General features: G+C 41.3%; 1 protein-coding gene across 1 annotated transcript; it reads right to left on the bottom strand.

The window, feature by feature from the left end:
* Positions 1-281: 281 nt before the first annotated feature.
* nfatc4 (nuclear factor of activated T cells 4) lies at positions 282-17,922 on the bottom strand. The gene is made up of 13 exons (XM_042498482.2): positions 17,250-17,922; positions 11,228-11,373; positions 10,323-10,841; positions 10,068-10,243; positions 7,447-7,609; positions 7,031-7,131; positions 6,093-6,194; positions 5,723-5,910; positions 5,451-5,591; positions 4,653-4,708; positions 4,427-4,553; positions 2,650-3,369; positions 282-564 (listed from the first exon to the last, which is right to left on the bottom strand). Exons 1-13 carry the CDS (start codon positions 17,440-17,442, stop codon positions 494-496), a joined length of 2,703 nt encoding a protein of 900 aa, XP_042354416.2. The 5' UTR covers positions 17,443-17,922; the 3' UTR covers positions 282-493.
* Positions 17,923-19,230: the final 1,308 nt, after the last annotated feature.

Here is a 19,230-nt window from a genome sequence, read left to right on the forward strand (position 1 = left end):
CTCAGAAAATTTCATTTCAATCACATTCCGGATCCTAGCAGTGAAATGTGTCTTTACTGTAGGATAGATTAAGTTCCTGCTAATGCGATCTTAAAATAAAGACATAAGTGCCTCTCTTACAAAACATGTTTATATAGTTACATGGGATTGTAGAGATTATGACATAATATCTTATTAAACCATTTTGTTTTCCATAGTGCCTAAGCCTTTTTCCTTTGGTCCATCTATTCACCTTGTGTGAGTGTTCATTTTTTGAAAGAAAAACACAAGACACACCAAAACCAAGCACTTGTTTGTATAATTTATATTGAAAACATGTTTTCCCTTTATAAAACCACATAAAAACTGTTACCTGTGGTCATAATTACAACAGTGTCCTGGTTATCAAATCCTCCTGTCAATATCACATGAAACAGGAGCGATGCATCTTAATACCAAGTGCATAATGGATTTAAAATGAATATCAAACAGGAGGAAATGAGCTGCTCTGAGCTCAATTTGGCTGGTTGTCCATCTGTGAGCCTGACTGGTAAGACTGGATGTCCTCCCCGATGAACTCCGACACTGTGGAGGGAGGAGAGAAAATCACAATCCTGTTCATCATCCTTTTATCCACCTCTTATATCAATGTCATTGGTACAGTTTGTTTAGCTTTTTGCGAGAATTATACCGACTTGTAAAACTATATGTATAACCTTCAGCACAGTAGTTGCAACATCTCAATAACTTGTCTAAGATGATTTTCACAGTAGCTCAGCAGTGCAGTTTTTCTTTTTTTTTAAAAGACCTTTTGAGACAGGAAAGGTGGGACAGATAAGGGAAAATGACATGCAGCAAAGGGCCACAGGCCAGATTTGAACCCAGGCCATTGCAGGAGCCAAAGGCATATTGGGTGCAAACTCTACCCAGTGAGCTAGACATCACCCCAGTAATGCAGCTTTTCAAAGTTTCTTGCAGAAATGTTTACATTGTTGGCTGACTTACATCAGAAGTCTTCAATGCTGAACAGTTCAAAATTCAGTTGGAGATTGGGAACATTCAAAATGGGAGCAGCTGTTCAGTTTTTTAGTGTATGCCCCAAAACTGCAAGATAACGTCAGCTAATTTATTTTATCACCAATATATCCTTCTCAGTGTACATATTTCAAGAAAAATGCCAAAGATATGTTTGAGGTAGTTTTGAGTTCTTTACCAGAGAACACACATTTTCAACTTTTAGGATCCCACTCAGTGCATCTTATTTTTAAAAAAATGTAAGGGATCTTTATCAAATGTATTTGTTTACTTGTATCTATTGTTACCACAAGGAAGTTATGTTGTTAGTTCAGTTTGTTTGTGTGTTTGTCTGTTTGTCAGCAGGACTGCATAAAAACTACTGGCCCAGTTTTCACAAAACTTGGTGGTAGATTTTTTCTTTTCTTTTCTTTTTAAATTTATTTTTTGTGCCTTGAGCACCACATGCCGAGTGCCATTTAGTTCCATTATATTGGAGAGAAGACAGACATCTTTGCGGCTGATATCTCTAATACTCTTAGTCACACCAAAAACATTTATATTCATAGACAGCACTACAGGTAAGAGGAAAAATATGTATTTTTGACTTTGGGATGAACTGACCCTTTAATAAGAAAAAAAAACATAGGTTCATATATCATAATCAAATATCAAATTTGTTATTGGCTGTAATAACACTGTTTTTACCTAGGCTACACAATGCAGCATTCTGTCATTTTGTACTGAAGGGAAGAACGACTTATAATTAATATCACTTCAAGAATCATGAAATCAAAATAAAGACATAAGTCTTCACTGGTTGTTACTGGGAATTGGTTAAATTTATTCAGACATTAAGAGGGGTTATTTTCCAGGTGGATATCTGCATCTAAGGCTTCACTCCCAACTATGATGGCTGGCTCATGCTTGTAACAATTCAGCTCCACTCTGACCCTGAATTTAATCCCAAATTATGGGATTAAAATTGACATCTGTCAACTCTCTATTTGTTCAGACTTTAACATCATTGACAATGCTTGTGTTTTATAAGTGAAGTTGTTTTATAGTATGCAGTTAAATGGTAATGCAAGCAAATAATATGAACGGAAAAATAGAATTACGCTGTAATTACTCATTAAATTTTGGAACAGATCCTAAGGGGGGCAAGTACATAAAGTATTTTTTCACTTTTATCAACATTACAAGATAGGACATTCTCCGGAGGTCTACGCTCTAAAAGTGCCCTTCTAGTTTAAAACGATATACAGTGTGACTACCGGGACAGGTATGAGGTAAGTATGGAGAGCATTTCCAACTATCATCTAAAGCACCAATGAATGGAAATAATAATTCAATATCATTAAAAAACTAAATTATACATCCTAGTTTCTAAGCCTATGGAGTCTTCACAGACAGAAATTTGGCATTATCTTATCTACTCTAAAGCAATGCATTTAACCATTTATTTAGACAATTGCTGTCTACCTGTCAGTTTATCATTCAACACATTCATTCTGCCACTCATCCAAACATCCATACTGTACATAAAAACATTTCTTTATCACCTCTGTCCTTAAAATGTCTATGTTCTAGTCAATTAGTTCATCTTTTCATCAGATTATTGCACTCAATAAGATAAAGACAAAAGCAACTCACCTTCTTCAAATGTAATGTGGTGCATAGAAGAGCTGGTAAACTCTAGGGGGCACTCCTGGATCTTGGCATCCCTCTCTCCCCCATGTCCCATCCCCAGCACCCTTCCCTGGGGGTCCCAGCCCTCGTAATGGGAGTAGGGTGCCGGGCACATGTCCTGATATTGGCTGGGGTTGGAGGGAGGAGAGGGACACACCTCCTGAGGATAAGCAGAGTACTGGGGGTAGGGGGAGGTGGGGATGGGAGGCAGAGGGGAGGTCGAGATGGGACTGCCGGCAGGAAACGGGCTGAGAGAGGAGGAGTGGGAGGGAGAAGGTGAGGAGGAAAGGTACGGTGAGTCCAGCCACGGGGAAGGAGAGGGGGAGGGAGGCTGCGGGCCGCGGGGGTACAGGGGGGGAAGGAGCTCAGTGAAGCCCAGCTCCAGGTTCTCAAAGCTGGGTTGACGCTCAGATAGGGCTGCCCTGGACCCGCCGGGCTCCTCCACTGCAGCGTCGGGTTTGGAGCAGTACTCCTCATGGTAACCCATAGTGGGACAGGGAGGGGAGTAGGTGGAGGGGTAAGGGGGCAGGTGGAAGCCCAGGCCTCGATCATCAGCCATGGGGTCGCCTCTCGTGTGGAAGCCCCTGTCCATCCTGGGTTGACCCCCAACAGGACACACAGTCCCCCCATCCAGAGGCAGCACAGACGGCCGGGACAGCAACGGGTCCTCCTCTTTGAACATAACTGTGAGGAGGAACAGAAACAGTTTAACTAATATGTGTAATAACATCTTTATGTTTATTATTCAATGTTTTCTAAATAAACATTTAAAAAAAGGTTTTATGTTGTAGCTTTTTTAGTTTAATTCTGCTGCAAAGAAAGCTAGAAACACAGTTCTTTTTATTTAAAATGTATTATTTATTTTAAGAATTTTATATTCATGTAAATGTATGATTCAATTTTTATATTATAAGATTATAATTTTTTGGTTTTTTTAAAGACTGTTGTATGTGAAAACTATTTGTAGTAGAAAATCTCCTAATGAACATAAGGATGATAAATATTTATATAGACTCGTTATGATTCCATATTGAAACAAATCACGAGAAATGGGAATGAAATCCACAGCTGGAGACTTAAGTATTTGCAAGGGCTTGGATTTTGTTTCATCGCTGGGATGAGGCATATGAAACAGAAGGTTTGGGGGTCCTCCGCCAAAGAAATTTGAACATTTAACACTTAATTTTCTGCATTCTTGTGAATTTTCATACACCAATTTGTGCCTTTTTTTTTTTAGAATCATGTACAAAAGTCTTAATTCTCTTTGTCACAAACTGGCTCAGTTAATGTAATGTAGTGTAAAAAATGTATAATTTATTAAACTAAGATTAACTTAAATGGACAATGGAGTGTGTAGATCAGGTCAGTAATGGATGTGTGCCAAGTGTGCTGTGGAGGCTTTGAAGGCTCAAAACCAAAAACCAGGAATGCAGGGTGGATGTGTGCTGGAGGAAAAGAGATCAAGTTGCTACCTTGCTCATCTTTTATAGCCTGCAAGGCCCAGGTGAGCGTAATCAAGGTAACGACCCTCTCATGTCGGCCAGCTGTGTGGTGAGGTTGGTCAGGACAGCCTCCAAGACAGTGGGAGGGGTGTCACATCTTTCTTTATATATATATATATATATATATATATATATATATATGTGTGTGTGTGTGTGTGTGTATATATATATAATGATAAATATAACCTCCAACAGACAGAAGATAGACAGAGGTGAATACGGTGTGATTAGACACTCACTGGGGAGATATTTGAAGCAGTGAGTGCTGCTCCTTTTCCTCTTCCCATTGGAGACGTAAAGACTAACTGACACTGGCCGACTGACGGACAGGTCACTGTACGCCGGCACCCTCACACACAACAAACACTGTCGCAAAAAAGAGGTGTAGAAAAAAATTAGGTCAGATTGTTGCAGAGACTTTTTAAATTCCGATTTTTAGAACCTATATCCCAGACGTAAAATTACCTCATTGCTGTTGTCACGGTCGACATGAGCCTCCTCCTCCCACTGCAGTTTACCATCTAACATTTTAAAAACATTAGGGAGAATTAATTGTAATGTAGATACCCACACACAAACACACACACACACACACACACACACACACACACACACAGACCTACAATAATTTTCCACTGAATGCTGCACAACTGTGCAGTCTGTAAGTGCCAGACAGCTGTTACAAAGTGTTAACGGAAAGACAGAGGCCAGAACACAATGTATTGAGCTGTTGCTGAGCTAATAAATAAAATAGAGTATAACATTAGAATTATCGTCTGTATGCCAGTCAAGTTGCAATAACTGTTCAAAACCATGTCTGTCCACACTCATATGTAGCCATAACAGTTAACATGGCTTCAAATATGATACCAATTCTAAAACATGAATGCCTTACACACATATTCAACCCCACAACACAGAAGATCTACACAATCTGCACAATTTCAGGGTGGACATGCAAGATTAGTGTCACTAATTTGGTATCAGCAACAAATGTTTCCCCTTCTTTTTCTATGTTTGGCAATGAAAAGTGTTTTTGCAAACCTTACCTTTTCGATATAAAACATCATCACTTATCCTATGTGTGTGAAATTTTGTCGCATCTATATAAATTCTTGAGTTATTGCCAAAAACATGTAATGTAATGTAACAGTAGTAGTTCAGAATCTTTACTGGCTCTATATTATCCTGATCAAGGTATTAGAGACAAATGATCAGAAAAACATCATAAGAAACGATTTTGTCTCCTTGATGGACCTTTACCTGTCCCTCTCTCCATGAAAAGGACTCTGGAGATTGGCAGGAAGTTGGAGCCACTCAGCAGAAGCTCCTCTCCTCCCTCCACAGAGCAGGAAGTCAGACTGACAGACTCAATGACGGGCAGCTCCTGAGCTGAACGCTGGGCTGAGGCAGGGAGAGGCGGGCAAATTAAACCACTGATACTCCCAATTTATACCACAAATCTTACACACAACCTGCTTTTGGTAAGTATTATGCAAAGGGGTATTCTCTAGTTCATCTGCCCATTTACTTACAGCACTCGATGGCCAGGGAGGCTACCTGCAGAGCCAGGACTCGACCAGGCGGAGCTACAGGGGGCGCTAGAGGGAGGTGGGTACGAAACACCAAACGGACGCGAGTGTTCTTCCTTCCGACGTCTGTTTCTCCTTTCCTCAGCTCGATGTCAGAGTTCCTCAGCTTCAGAATCCCTGCACAGTCGATGCTATGACACAAACGTTTGTAAATTTATCCACCTAACACCGGTCCAGTAAAAGAAATCTAAATGATTATCCTGGCACTCAAGAATACACAAAATGACTTCTGCACTGTATAAACTGGAGTACACGGCTGAAAAACATGCACTAAAAAGTGGGCTTTAAGAGGAAAAGTCTCGTTAATACTCACAGTGCAGTCATGTTGTTCTCAGGGTTGAGGGGGATGTCCAGTAGTTTGGTCCCCGCCTGGACGCTTTCATGACTGGCAGTACCCACCATCTTCCCTGTCACCCTGAGAAAGCACAAGCAGCTGAGTTTAACAGCCTTACATTTAAAGTTGTTTACAGAATCAAAGTCCCATGATAGACTGAGGCTCTGTCCAAATTTGTGCGGATTAAGATTGACTGTGCTAGAAATTTATCAAGCAAGATTTTCTAAAATGTGCAGGCTACAGCACATAATAGTTTTGCCTGTTTTATTGAATTGTAAATTCGAATATCTTAGGATTTTGGATTTTAGGTCAAATAAAACAAGCCATTGGGCTCCGACATTATAGGAGCATTTTTTTCTTTCTTTTTTTTTTTTAATTTTTACTTTCTAGATCTGTAGAAGCCAGAATGTGTATTAAGTTGGGCTTATGGGCATGCACTGTAGCCATTTGGCTACCAAAGGACTTCATAGTGAGCATAATTGAATGAAACGGTTTTCGGTTTATGCATATATGAATTTATGAAACGAACAAATAATAATGTAGTAGAAAATTGCATAAATACATTGGAATACAGACAAATCATATGCTGTTAATGTCCCCCAAAAAATCTCATACGTAGATGCTGAAACCCTGAGCAAAATAACAGCCAACGCTAGGCCTCAAAGTAGTAACATGTCTTGGCCTTTAAAGATTTTACATCTTCACTACACTGATATTTTCGTCAATAACATGTTACATTGAGAACAAGTGGTGCAAGAAATTTCCTGGAGCAACACTAGAAGCAGCTGGTGGTCACTTATGCAATGGTTAAAGCCACAGTGGTCAGATGACGAATACACACAGTCCCTTGAATATTAATGTAGACTAGAGGGAGTGTGGTAATAAACTTGATTTTAAACAGAGATGCAGTTCAGTACCTGTGTATCTGATAGAAAGGATGTGGCCTGATCGATCGGTCGTCTGCTGTTCCGACGAAAACCTGAAGGGAGAGCGGCTTCCTCTCTGTGTAGCCGCACAGCTGTAGAGAGACACAGTGTGAAGGACGAGATCAAACTGTGATGAGGCCGACAGCGGTGAGCCACAACACGTGTCCTGAGACTTTGCTCCAGCGCTACGCAAACACAACATTCAAACTAAATTTCTACTTTAGCTTCACAAGAAATTACATTCTACAAAAGGACAGTTGCAGTTGTTAAAACTACCTCATTATAAAAGCAAATAAATTATGAGTATATAAGTTTGCAGCATTCCTAAGCAAGATGTGGTTTTGAGAAAAGCTAAGGAATCTGTGTCACTTAAAGCAGCTGCCTCAACCTGCAGTTTTGGGTTTCACCTTGACAATAGGATGTCCTGTTGGTGTGGCCTTGACAGCTCCTCTGCTCCCCTCTGTCTCATAGTGGGCTCTGTGGTGTGGTCGAGGCTGCACCTCAATTCGCAGCTCATACTGGTCAAACTGGGATGGCAGCGGCCAGTCGAGTGGCGGCAGAGCATTTGACCTACACATGGATTATATCAGTAAAACATTAAACACTTTTAGTTGCAGTAGATATTTAAAACAATGCTGAGATGCCAATGAATAAATACTTTGCAGACCAAATAATGAGATTTACATATAATTTACACACACAAACATGATAAACGCAAAACGGACTTGCAGAGACGAGCAAATGCTCAGTAATGTGGATAAAACTGATGTACTGAATGTTTATATATGACAGTTCATAGGGTATCAAGGCATATATTTCCATATTTTTATTTTGATCAAAAGACTTTTTTTTCATCTTAACTTTTCATTAAAGATAAATCATGAGTGGATTATTTAAATCAAGTTAATCTTTTTTTTCTTTCTTTCTTTCTTTCTTTTTTGCTGGAAAACATAAAACCACAGTGACATGCTGCAAGCAAATTTACTGTTGCATTCTCATACAACACTAAGCAGATGTTGTTAAACCCTGAATTATATTCTTAGAGCCAAGTGAGTGCACATATGATGCAGATTTGCAGAGTTCACACTATGTACTGCACAAATTTACTCAGACTCCGTGCATGCACTCACTGATTACTAGAGCCCCAGTAAAATTAATTAAAAGGGGACGTATGCCCATTTTAAAATTTCTACATATTATAGTCTGAGACGGCCCAAAATATTAGTAAAAAGGAAGAATTCTACTCCAAATCAAAAAACTAAAGTGATGAAACTCAAACTTGAGATGTCATAGAGTATAAAGTCTGTCAGTAGACAATGAATTGCAAAAGATGCTCTAGATCAGTGGTTCCCAGCTGGTCCACCCAAGGGGTCCACATTTTTCCCTTGTCATTAGTTCAAGCTCCACTCAATTTAATATATTCAATGTCATACGTGTGTTTAGCCATGTCATCGAGCTAGTTTGCTGTCTCTGTGATGTACATGTCTGTGATTCACTCATATTACAACAGGAATTCAAAATAAAAGCTCTGTGCTGGAAATTCAGTGTACTTCAAAATAAAGTGCGTTTTTTACAAATTTGATAGGTTTGCAAGTCACATGTGGTTGATTCAGAATGGACCTGTAACCCACTTTTGGACCATGACCCATCGGTTGGGAATCATTGCTCTAGATGGCAATCAAGAGTTTCAATTACAGATTTGCGAAAAAATTAAGCAGTATTTTTGAAATCTTGATAAAACACAATTTAGAAATGCTGCGTTTCTATTAAGTGATGTTATACGACTTCTCCTCTGGTGATAACATTCCAAGAAGCGTGGCAATGGATGTTCAAGACATTAGCAGGTTTATTTCTATTGCAGTCACCACACTACCCGTCATTATTTCCCATCGAAGGTGACGATAATGGAAAGGCAAGCCCCTTATACATGGGAGTGGCCACATATGAGGTATTTCTGGGAGGTGATAGATTTCTGGGAAGTGATTTCACAGAGGAACTGTGGATTCAAAAATTCCAGAATAACTGCCCAATTTATGACATGACATATGCAATGCAATAAGACCTCTTGCAGCGCCTGAGGCATCATGCTCGAAGGAGCCACTTCCTACCAACAAGCGCATAGCCATAGCATCATGTGACTTATAAAAGCAGAAAAAGGGTTTCCATTGCAGTTTTGCAAAAACTTTTTTGCAATAAACTGGTGTTTTTTCAAAATTGAAATAAATTGGTGTTTTTTCAAAATTGAAATAAATTGGTGTTTTTTCAAAATTGAAATAAATTGGTGTTTTTTCAAAATTGACGTGTTTCCATTAGGCGTATTTTATATTCACAATTTCAATTTACGCAATTTGAGAGTAAATGGAAACCCGTCTGCAGAGAGCAGCCAGGGGAACGATTGATTATAAAGGTACGTTTTCTGTTCTATTTCACACAGGCTCCACCCTCTACAGGACTCTTTAGGAAATACACTGCACGCATTCGCTTTAACAAAAAGAATAAACGTAGCTGGCCATTCAGGATGTGCCTATACCCAAATAACCCATTCATTGTCCATGGAGCAGCTCCAGACTTGTACTTGAGGACATCTCAAGTTGGACACTTTCCTCTCTGGTTTCTGGCTCTGGGAAAGAGTAGCTCATGTTCACAAATATTGATGAGACTTCTCTTGGCCTCCTTGACCATGGAAAGAATATACTGGAATTTTTAAACAAAGTGCTGTTCCCCTATTATTGATGAAATGTTCCAAATGCTGGTGTGAGCAAGCTCTCTGTGACCAGCCACAGCAGCTGTTGTTGTGGTGAAAAATCACATTTAAAAATTCATTAAAAGCATTTCTTCTTTTAATAGTAATGGAGAGACTATTTCTAAAAAGACACACTGGTAGTCACTTTTTTCAAAATTCAGTGTTTGTTTCTCTTTGTATTTGTATTTGTTATTAGGGTATCCTGTTAACATATCATCAGTACTGAACTTCAAACTGCAACTTTTGATGGATATTATCATGTACGTAGGTGGTGTGTATGCTTGCCTGAACAGAGGGCTGTGGGCACTGGCTCGGGTGCGGCCCCAGGCTAGAGCGGGGGGCACAGAGAGGTAGTCCATGCCCAGCGAAGGGGGCTCTCTCCTTGTGTGCTGGGTCTCTGGCAGCGGGCAGGGGGAGCTGTGGCCTGGAGCCTGCTCCTGATCCACCTCCCTGGGAGACAACTAGAACACATGGTTTACCACTTTAGTGCCAGACAACAAGCTTTAAAGAAACACCATGAAACCATGCTAACGTCTTCACCTGTTCCAACGACGTCTTCCTGGTTTTCTGTGGGATGCTGAGCTCACAGCTGCTGGGCGGAGCTTGAGACTGATTGGTGGAGTCTCCACCCTCAAGGTTACATCCCTGCAGTTCCTCTGAGTAACTACCCCTCCTTGAAGTACAAGGGGAGATCAGGGGAGAATTTCTACGCTTTTTACCCCCAGGGGACGTTGGCCTTGAGGATGGCGAGAGCCCAAAATTGATTGTAGCCTCGTTCAGCTCCTCCTCCTCCACCAGCAGGGAGTCGCAGCTGGAGGCGGGGCTGAGCCAGCCTCGGGAGGAGGGGCTAGAGCCAGGACTGGGGCTGTGGCTGAGGGAGCCCGGGCATCTGTCACGGTAAGTAAAGGGGTCCAGCAGGGGGAGGTAGAGGCGCTCTCGGTCCCACCCGCCACCGCCACCCATGTCCCAGTAACTAGAAATGGAGGGTGCTACGTCATCCTCAGGGGAGATGGTGGTGATCTGGATGCTTGGACACTCAACAACACGAGACTCTGAAACCTGAAGGGAGGAGGAGGGCCAACGAGAGACACCTTTAAAATTGTTTTGACACTCAGTCGATAACACAAGAAATGCCAAATATTTGCTTATTCAAGATTCTCAAATGTAAGTGTTTGCTGCCTTTTTCTGGTTTATGTTTGAGAGAGACAAAGGGGGGTCTCTCTCTCTCTCTTCCAAACACTTTCTGTCTGTGGTATACAAAAATGCAGTATGTATGGAGATCTCGGCACTGGTAAGATGGAGGGAAGTTTACCACAGTTCATTTACACATACTTTGCACATCGTTATGATACAAAGCTGGTTGAAAATTGGAAAGTATCCATTTAAGTTTTCAGGTGCAACACTTAGATTATGAGTGAACAGGACCTATAAACAGGTCATCTCACCTGTACAGAGCGTGCCGGCAAACTCTCATAGGTCCCACTGAATTCTCTGGTGGGGGCCCTCCGTGGAGGTGGGGAATGCATCCCAGCTCGCTGATTGGCCGAGGGTGGCGGGCTTGGGATGCTAATTGAGTGGTGGTTATCTGTAACTGATAGAAAGAATAATTAAACTAAATGTGTGAAGGCATGACAAATACTGGCAGCAAAAAGTAATTCAAGCAAAACCAGGTGGCAAATTCACAGGTTCAGAGCACAGAGTGAGCTCGTATGCCTTTGTTGGCAAAAGTATCAAAACTGTGGACAAAAGTTGGTCTTACTTGCTAGAAAATGCTGATTATGAAATGCTGCTTATAAAGAGTTTACGCTGTGTTCATTTTCCTAACACACACCTTCACTGCCACATGGCAACAATTTATCTTCTGGCTGCTTTCTAGTAAAAAACAACTCTTTTCTCTTTGGTTCAAACACACTTTCTTTTTATATCATATGTTGTGGGTTTTGGGGGTCATGTGACCTCCCATTAATCTTTTTTCACAACCTCAAAATGACAGTAAGCTCTCAGAGCATGCTGTTCTTTTGAATCAGGCACGAGAAATACTCATTACATGTCAATCAAAACACTGTAAACACATTTTGCGGTATGCAGAGATTCATTTTTTTATCATCAGCATGCCTACATCGTTCATTACACATCAATTTTCCTTAATTTACTGATCTGTAATTGATGCCATATGGAAAATGCATGCAACTGGGACTTTTCCTCAGGAAGTGCAGTTAAATGTCTTTGAAACAAGTGCAGTGTTTTGTCACTTCTAACACAGAGGAACTGTTTGACCGTTTGGGAAATATGATGGTTCACTTTCTTGCCGAGAGATGAAATTGATACTACTTTCAGATCTGTATGGAAAAAATAAAGCTGCAGCCGCTAGACGGATAGCGTAGCTTAGCATAAAGACTTGAAAGTGGAGGAAACAGTGAGCCTGGTTCTGTCCAAAAGTAACAAAATGCACCTAGCAACACTTTTAAAGTTACTAACTAACTATAACACATTAAATCTTATTTGTTTGATCTGTACAAAAACCAAAGTGTAAAAATGACACATGGGGTGGTTATATGCAAGGCTGATGAACTACTCTTTTAAATGAAACACATTTATCACAGTTATCTAAACTGTGTTTATTTTGTTATTCTTTAAAGGTTAGCTTCAGTATTTTCCAATGTGGGCCCTGTTTTACCATCTTTTGAGTCTAAGTAACTAATACGAAAAATTATTTTTGAAATTGGTCCAGTATTGAGTAAGAACACTGCTGCAGGCAGCGGCAAATAGGCTGCAATGTAACCACTTGGGTCAATTATGCACCAACAATTTACACTGAAAGTGCTTGTTTTTGCTACCGACAGGCTCAGATTATTATATAGGTGTCTGAAAACATTACGGAAAGGATCCCTACAGAGATAGACTTTTCTGTTATAGAATATGATCATTTTTGTTTACCAGGAACAACCCCAAAATTGCTAATGCTAAACCCACCAGACTTAAATAAACCGTTTTTTTAGAGTGTATAGAGCCAGCATATATTTACATCTAACTGTGTGAATTAAAGATTTATGTAAACCGAACCAACTTTGGTCATTGTTGGAACAGTGGAAAGACGAAAAAAGATGGCTTTTGTGAATTTTATTTTATTCCTGTCCTCTTTGAATAACTTGTGTCTAATTATGTTAATATCACTGTTGGGTTTTTTGGTTGTTGTTTTTCTATGGAGTCTGGCAGATTTAGCAACAGCGATTTTGGGTCTGTTTCTGGTTAAACTAAAAGGATCATACTATATAATAGAAGAGTCTATCTCTGTATGGTTCCTTTCCATTATGTTGTCAGACACTACGTAATTATCTGAGCCTGTCAGTGGCAAAACAAGCACTTTTTGTGGATATACATTAACGGTGTGTGATTGCCTGATAATTACATTGCAGCCAGTTTTGCAGCTGCAGGCTGCAGCAGTATTTCAATACTGGACCATTTTCAAAAACTGCTGATCCCATTAGTCATTTAAGCACAAAAACATGGGAGATTGGGTCCAGGTGAAAAGGTAGTAAAGTTACCCTTAAAGTGTTAGTCTTAATATTGTTATTTATTTCACCTTAAATAGCCAAAAACACTTTTATTCTACAGCAAGGCAACACAGAACATTGTAGTGAATGATTTTGCAATAGTAAATGATACCTTTCTAGAACTCTAACCAGACATGTCAAAAATGAAGATACAGTATTCTGTACATCAGATTAACAAAAATATAGGCTTGTGTCAGGAAAAAAACTACATGACAAAGCAGATTTGGTTTTATGTTCCATAATCTCACACAGACATATGGAAACAATTTACTTAACACCTTTATAAACTCTACTTGAGTGTGAAGAACTATTTCAATCCATGTTTACCATGTATTATAGTCATAAATAGTGCATTAAAGGGTGAAGTGGGAATTGTAACCAAACATTTGGCGCCCTGATCCAAATCTTACATGGCAGAAAGTCGCAAAACCAACTCTGATGCGAATCTCGGCTTTTCTGCATCTCCCTTTAAAAATTTCAGAGAACAAAACATTTCGTTCTTTTTGCCAACTAATCATCCAAATGAGGACACGACCTCTGAAGACCACAGTCCTCACCACAACATTTCCCCAGCGTGGTGTGGTCGGCCTCCACACGGAGCCAAACAGTAGTTACTCTGTAATGAACGAGGCTCCAACTGATCATTGTTGTGCTGCAGTGGCGGCGGGCCCTACGGGCAATTTTTGGGCAACGCCGACACAAAACAGCAACTGCCAACAAATTAAGACTCGGGGTGAAAAATCTCTTCAAATGTTTCCTGGCAACAGAAATATTTCCAAGTGGTTAAAGCTGCAGTGCTGAGGCAACTTCTCTTTTCACATGAAACAATGATTCAGATGTTTGTGTGCAGACCAGCAGAGAAGTTTATGAGGCACGAAAATGTACCTAAGACAATAAAGATCTAACAGATCTAATGTACTGTAATATTTTGTTCTGTGTCCTGAGTTGAACCTTGCAAAAAGTCAGTAGGAACCCCACAAGGGGTCACAGGATGATAAAAAGGAGATCGAAGTAAAATACATATATTTTTGCTACACTGAACAGAAATATTTACTGTAGTTTTTCAGACCTCCCTCAAGCTGTTTTTTTCTCGTAAAATAATTGATAATTTCACCTCCTCTGGATTCTTTTAACTTTTCAGCAAACAATAATGTATTTGTGTGCAGACCAGCAGAAGAGTTTAACCTTACCAAAGTTTACCTGACTGTTGTTGTACACCATCAGTTTGCCACTGTCTTTTGGGATGCCTTATCTTAAAGGGACAGTCAAGTCAAGTCAGTTTTATTTATATAGCCCATTATCACAAAACATGGTTTGCCTCAGAGGGCTTTACAGTGTACGACATCCCTCTGCCCTTAGACCCTCACATCACCCAAGGAAAAACTCCCCAAAAAGAACCCCTGTAACGGGAAAAAAAACAAACGGATTTTTCTTCTCACCTGTAGTGCTCTAAATGAGTCTAGATTGTTTTGGTGTGAGTTGTTGAGTTGTCAGCTGTAGAGATGTCTGCCTTCTCTCCAATATAATGGAACTAAATGGCACTTGACTTGTGGGGCTCCAAGTGCAAAATATGTATTAATAGGCATATATTTGAAAAAATCAACAGCATTGTCTCTTTCCAGAAATCACGACCTGCTTTCTTAAAATAATCCACAGACCACTTTGTGAACAGTTCCATGTAGGAATTATTTTCTATCAACTGAACAATACATGCATCTGTATCACCATGCAGAGGGAAGTGTGCATCTACTGCTTGCTGACTTAGCACCACTGAGCTAGCTAATATTACAGCTCAGCTGAGGAGAACGCCATTAACGTTTACATCTCGTGCTTTCACAAGCACTAGCCTCTCATCCATGAGTAGATACACGCTTCTTTCAGTGCAATTATACAGTTGGAGGCAGGGATGGAAATTAACTTTTTTGTACACCTGCCTACTGTATGTGGCTGGTTCACTCAAAAATCTACCAGCTGCTCAATAGATTACCATTGTTTTTTCGGCTTGTGAGTGAAGCAAATCTAGCAGCCACTTGCATATTTTACCAGCGTTTGGCTGGTGGCTGGTGCTAATTTCCAACCCTGGTTGGCAGGTACAGTTTGATAGAAAGAAAATAGTTCCTCCATGAAACTGCTCACAACAAGATCTGTAGATTATCTTGAGTGACCGGATCATGATTTCTGGAAAGAGACATTACTGTTGACTTTTTCAAATGTATTTATTTGGTGCTTTGAGCTCCACAAGCCAAGTTACAAAATTATGTAATTTTGATTTCAGGGTAAACTGTTATTCGGTCATATTTCATTTTGCAACCTGAGATGAACCTTTCAAAAGGAGTGAGGCTTCCCAACCTGGGGAGCATGACCCCTATAAGGTGTCACAGGATAAATCTGAGTGCTGAGATGATAAGAGAGCAGAACAGACATATTACTGCTTGAAAACTGTTTTTCTTTTTCAGACCTAACATAGATGTTTTTTTACTTGTGAATTACTGAATAATTTTAGCCATGGACAGTCTTTGGTTTGCGGACATGACATGACTTATCCACATTTACTGCAGTTTTTCCATCGTCATTATAAAAATCAGTGGCTCTGTTATAGATTACATTCATTAAGTCACGGCAAACTGCCAACTTCTTAGGACCACAACAGTATTTGGCCTCATGTTACCTCATATAAAACTGACTCCAATGAGCTCTACGCAGCGATATACAGATTATAAATTTGGAGACAATAAAGCACTTGATTGGTGTTCTGTACCCTCAGATGGAGATATTACATATTTCAAGAAAAATTGGAATCAGTACAGCTCTACATTTTACCTCTCCAAAAATCTAAAAGTTACTGAAATAAATAAGAGTGTTAGTTTAAGTAGAAATGTTTACTTGACCTGGTCACAACTGGTAGACATGTCAAACCTATGACATGGAACGGCAAGTCAACATTGTTCTGTCACAAGCCAAAAAAAGTTGTGCTCGACAGGTTTGCATGCTTTATCAAAGATATGGAGAGTTCAGGACATAAATCTGAACACCATGGGTGCCACCAAAGTTGACAAAACTCTCCTGTAACATTCTGAAAAGTAAAAACTTATCACCTTGAGTGAAGAATTGCTCTGTTTGTCCTGCAGTTCACTTCCATGCCTTGGGTGTGGTAATACAACTGTATGCCAGTGTGGGCGGGAAACAAATGAGAGTGGATGTGAGGATAGGAGGTGTGTGTGTTTGTGTGTTTGTGTGTGTGGAGTAAAAAATGGGGGGAGATGGAGGTTGAGTGAAAGAGGGAGGGAGGTGTGTATGTGGTGCCTGTTCAGTACACAGAGGTTGAGGTTCCTCCCCAGATGGCAGCTGTTAACTCTACTCACACGCACAGCTGATTGGAAACACATTGAGTCTGGGGCTGCACGCACACATGCGCAAACACACAAATACACGCACGCAACTGCACTCACTAACAGGCGTACAGTCAGATATGCACACAAAACACGCAAAAACAAATATACGAATGCTCACATGCTTACAGATAAAGGCACGCACACACATCACATGCAAGTTCAAACACACACACACACACACACACACACACACACACACACACACACACACACACACAGACACTTCACATGTTAACGCATACAGATGAAGGCCCTCATTGGAACATATGCAACATGCAGCTGTAAACACACACACACACACACACGCACGCACGCACGCAAACACACACACACGCACGCACGCACGCACGCACACACACACACACACACACACACACACACACACACACACACACACACACACACACACACACGCACGTTCCCATGCATTATAAGTCACACTGTCAGACCGCTCAGACTTCCTCGATCTACTGTGCTCCTTCACTTCAACGCATTCAAACTATCCAAGAAATGACTCTAACCCATGCTGCTGCTGCTGGAGGACTCCAGGTGCAGTAGGGCGCACTCACTCTCCTCCCCGGGAACGGAGCTCTCCGGCTCGGCTGTGCGCACCGGGGATGGCCCCTGGCTCTGCCGCGGCGGCGGGTCCTCCTCAAACACCAACTTGAACTCAAACTCGCCCTCCTCCCAGCCGGAGCCCGGCGCGGCCCCCATCGCCCTCCGGCAGCACGGACAGGATACAGATCGAGAGATACAATCTTATCTCCCTGCGTCGGATACAGCGGCGACTTTAAACGTCCTTGGTGCGCCTCGAGAAACACACTTTCCCCAAAGATATACCCCAAAAGTTTTTGTCTTTCTCCTATGTGCGTGCCATTGCGCAAATATCCCTCCTCTGGGAAGATTTTGATGTAACTTCAGCAACTTTTCCGAGCCACACGATGCTTCTTGCTCGGCAACTTTTTCAGCCTGGATGCCTTGCGGTCCAAATCTTCGCTCTGGATATCTCACAATCTTTTCCGAAACATATTTCCCACATTCAGCCGGGGTCTTTCATTCTAGCTCCATCGCCATCCTTGTAGCTTCTTCCTCCCCGTACAAGACGCAGAGAGGAGAAAAAAAAGTTTATCAAATATTTTTGTCGTCCTTTACCCTTAATTGCCTTTGGGTGGGTTTCCCAGCTCCAGTTGGTCCGTTACTCATTCCCCATAGGACCTTGTGCCTGTCAGTCATGAATCCCCCTGCCCAACCTCCCTCCTCTCCCCCCTCCTCCCCACTCACTCTGGAGGTTTCTCTTTTAGTCAAACTCACTCCACATTCACTTAAACATATCTCAACCCCCTAAATATGGCTTGCCTTTCCAGCTTAATTTTGGTTAACATCATCCACACATTATTTTCTTGCCTTTTTTCCCCTCTAGAATTATCACATCATCCTCAGCATCAATAACATTTTCTCACTTTTAAACCCCAAAACAATGTGCTTACTATTCCACTCATGAGCAAGACTCATGGCAAGCAGCTCGCTGTCTCCAAAACCTGCCATTGTAGGCCGGCTGCACGGCCACCAGGGCTGTGATGTTAACTGTCAGTTAGTGAACATAAGAGGGCCTATTTCCTGTGGCGATGAACACGACAGCCCCCCTTTTTTGGCTGTCACTCTTCCCTCTCCTCCCCCTTTCTTCTTTTTTTTCACTTTACCCCACTCCTCCTTCCTCTCCTCTCCCCACCAACTCCTCCTCGTCCCTCCTTTTCTCCAGTCTCCCCTCCCTCCCCTCTTCCTTTCTACCAAAGATCTGTTTCTCATTATCCTCTGTAGTCTGCTCTCTGTCTGAGTCAGGAGACGAAAAACTTAAATAAACACTCTCTCTGGCTCTCTCCGCCTCAGTCCAGCTCCTTAGTCCTCCCTCCCTCCTCCTCCTCCTCCCCTCTGTCCTCCTTCCTTGTCCTCCTCTGATTCTCACAATCATTATGGATGTTGTACTGGAGTGTAACTGGGGCTTCGCTCTCCCTGTCATCCTCTTGGGGTTGTGTGGGCAGGCCTTGGATCCTGAGCTTAACATGTTGCAGTCTGGTCAGAAGAGGCAAAAGTGCTATACCAGCAGGGCGAATGCAAGACTTTTTGGGGCCTAGAATCTGATAACTCATACCCATACCAAATCCCTGTGACACTATTATTGGGCTTTATAACAAAATTAAGGAGTGTATACATTTCCCTTAAATACCAGTCGTAAAAAATGAATCCAATGAGAGTTTTTTTCATATTCTGAGCGTTCAGTTTGTTTTGAGGCGCTGTGGTGGCTCAGGGATGTGAATTATTGCTTTGCAGTCTACAGTGCCAATGTGTTATACAGAAGGAGATGAAACACACTCCAGGAAGGCATATGCAGTTTTCTCATGCAGTGTGCATACTTTTCGTATATAAATCACGTAATCATGAGACAGTAATTTCGGAAAGACTGCAGTCACATCATCAGTGCATGATGTGAGTAAAGATGGAAGT

Source organism: Plectropomus leopardus, chromosome 12 (genome assembly GCF_026936395.1).
Source record: "Plectropomus leopardus strain MGB_pleo_1.0 chromosome 12, ASM2693639v1, whole genome shotgun sequence".
Lineage (NCBI taxonomy): Eukaryota > Metazoa > Chordata > Actinopteri > Perciformes > Serranidae > Plectropomus > Plectropomus leopardus.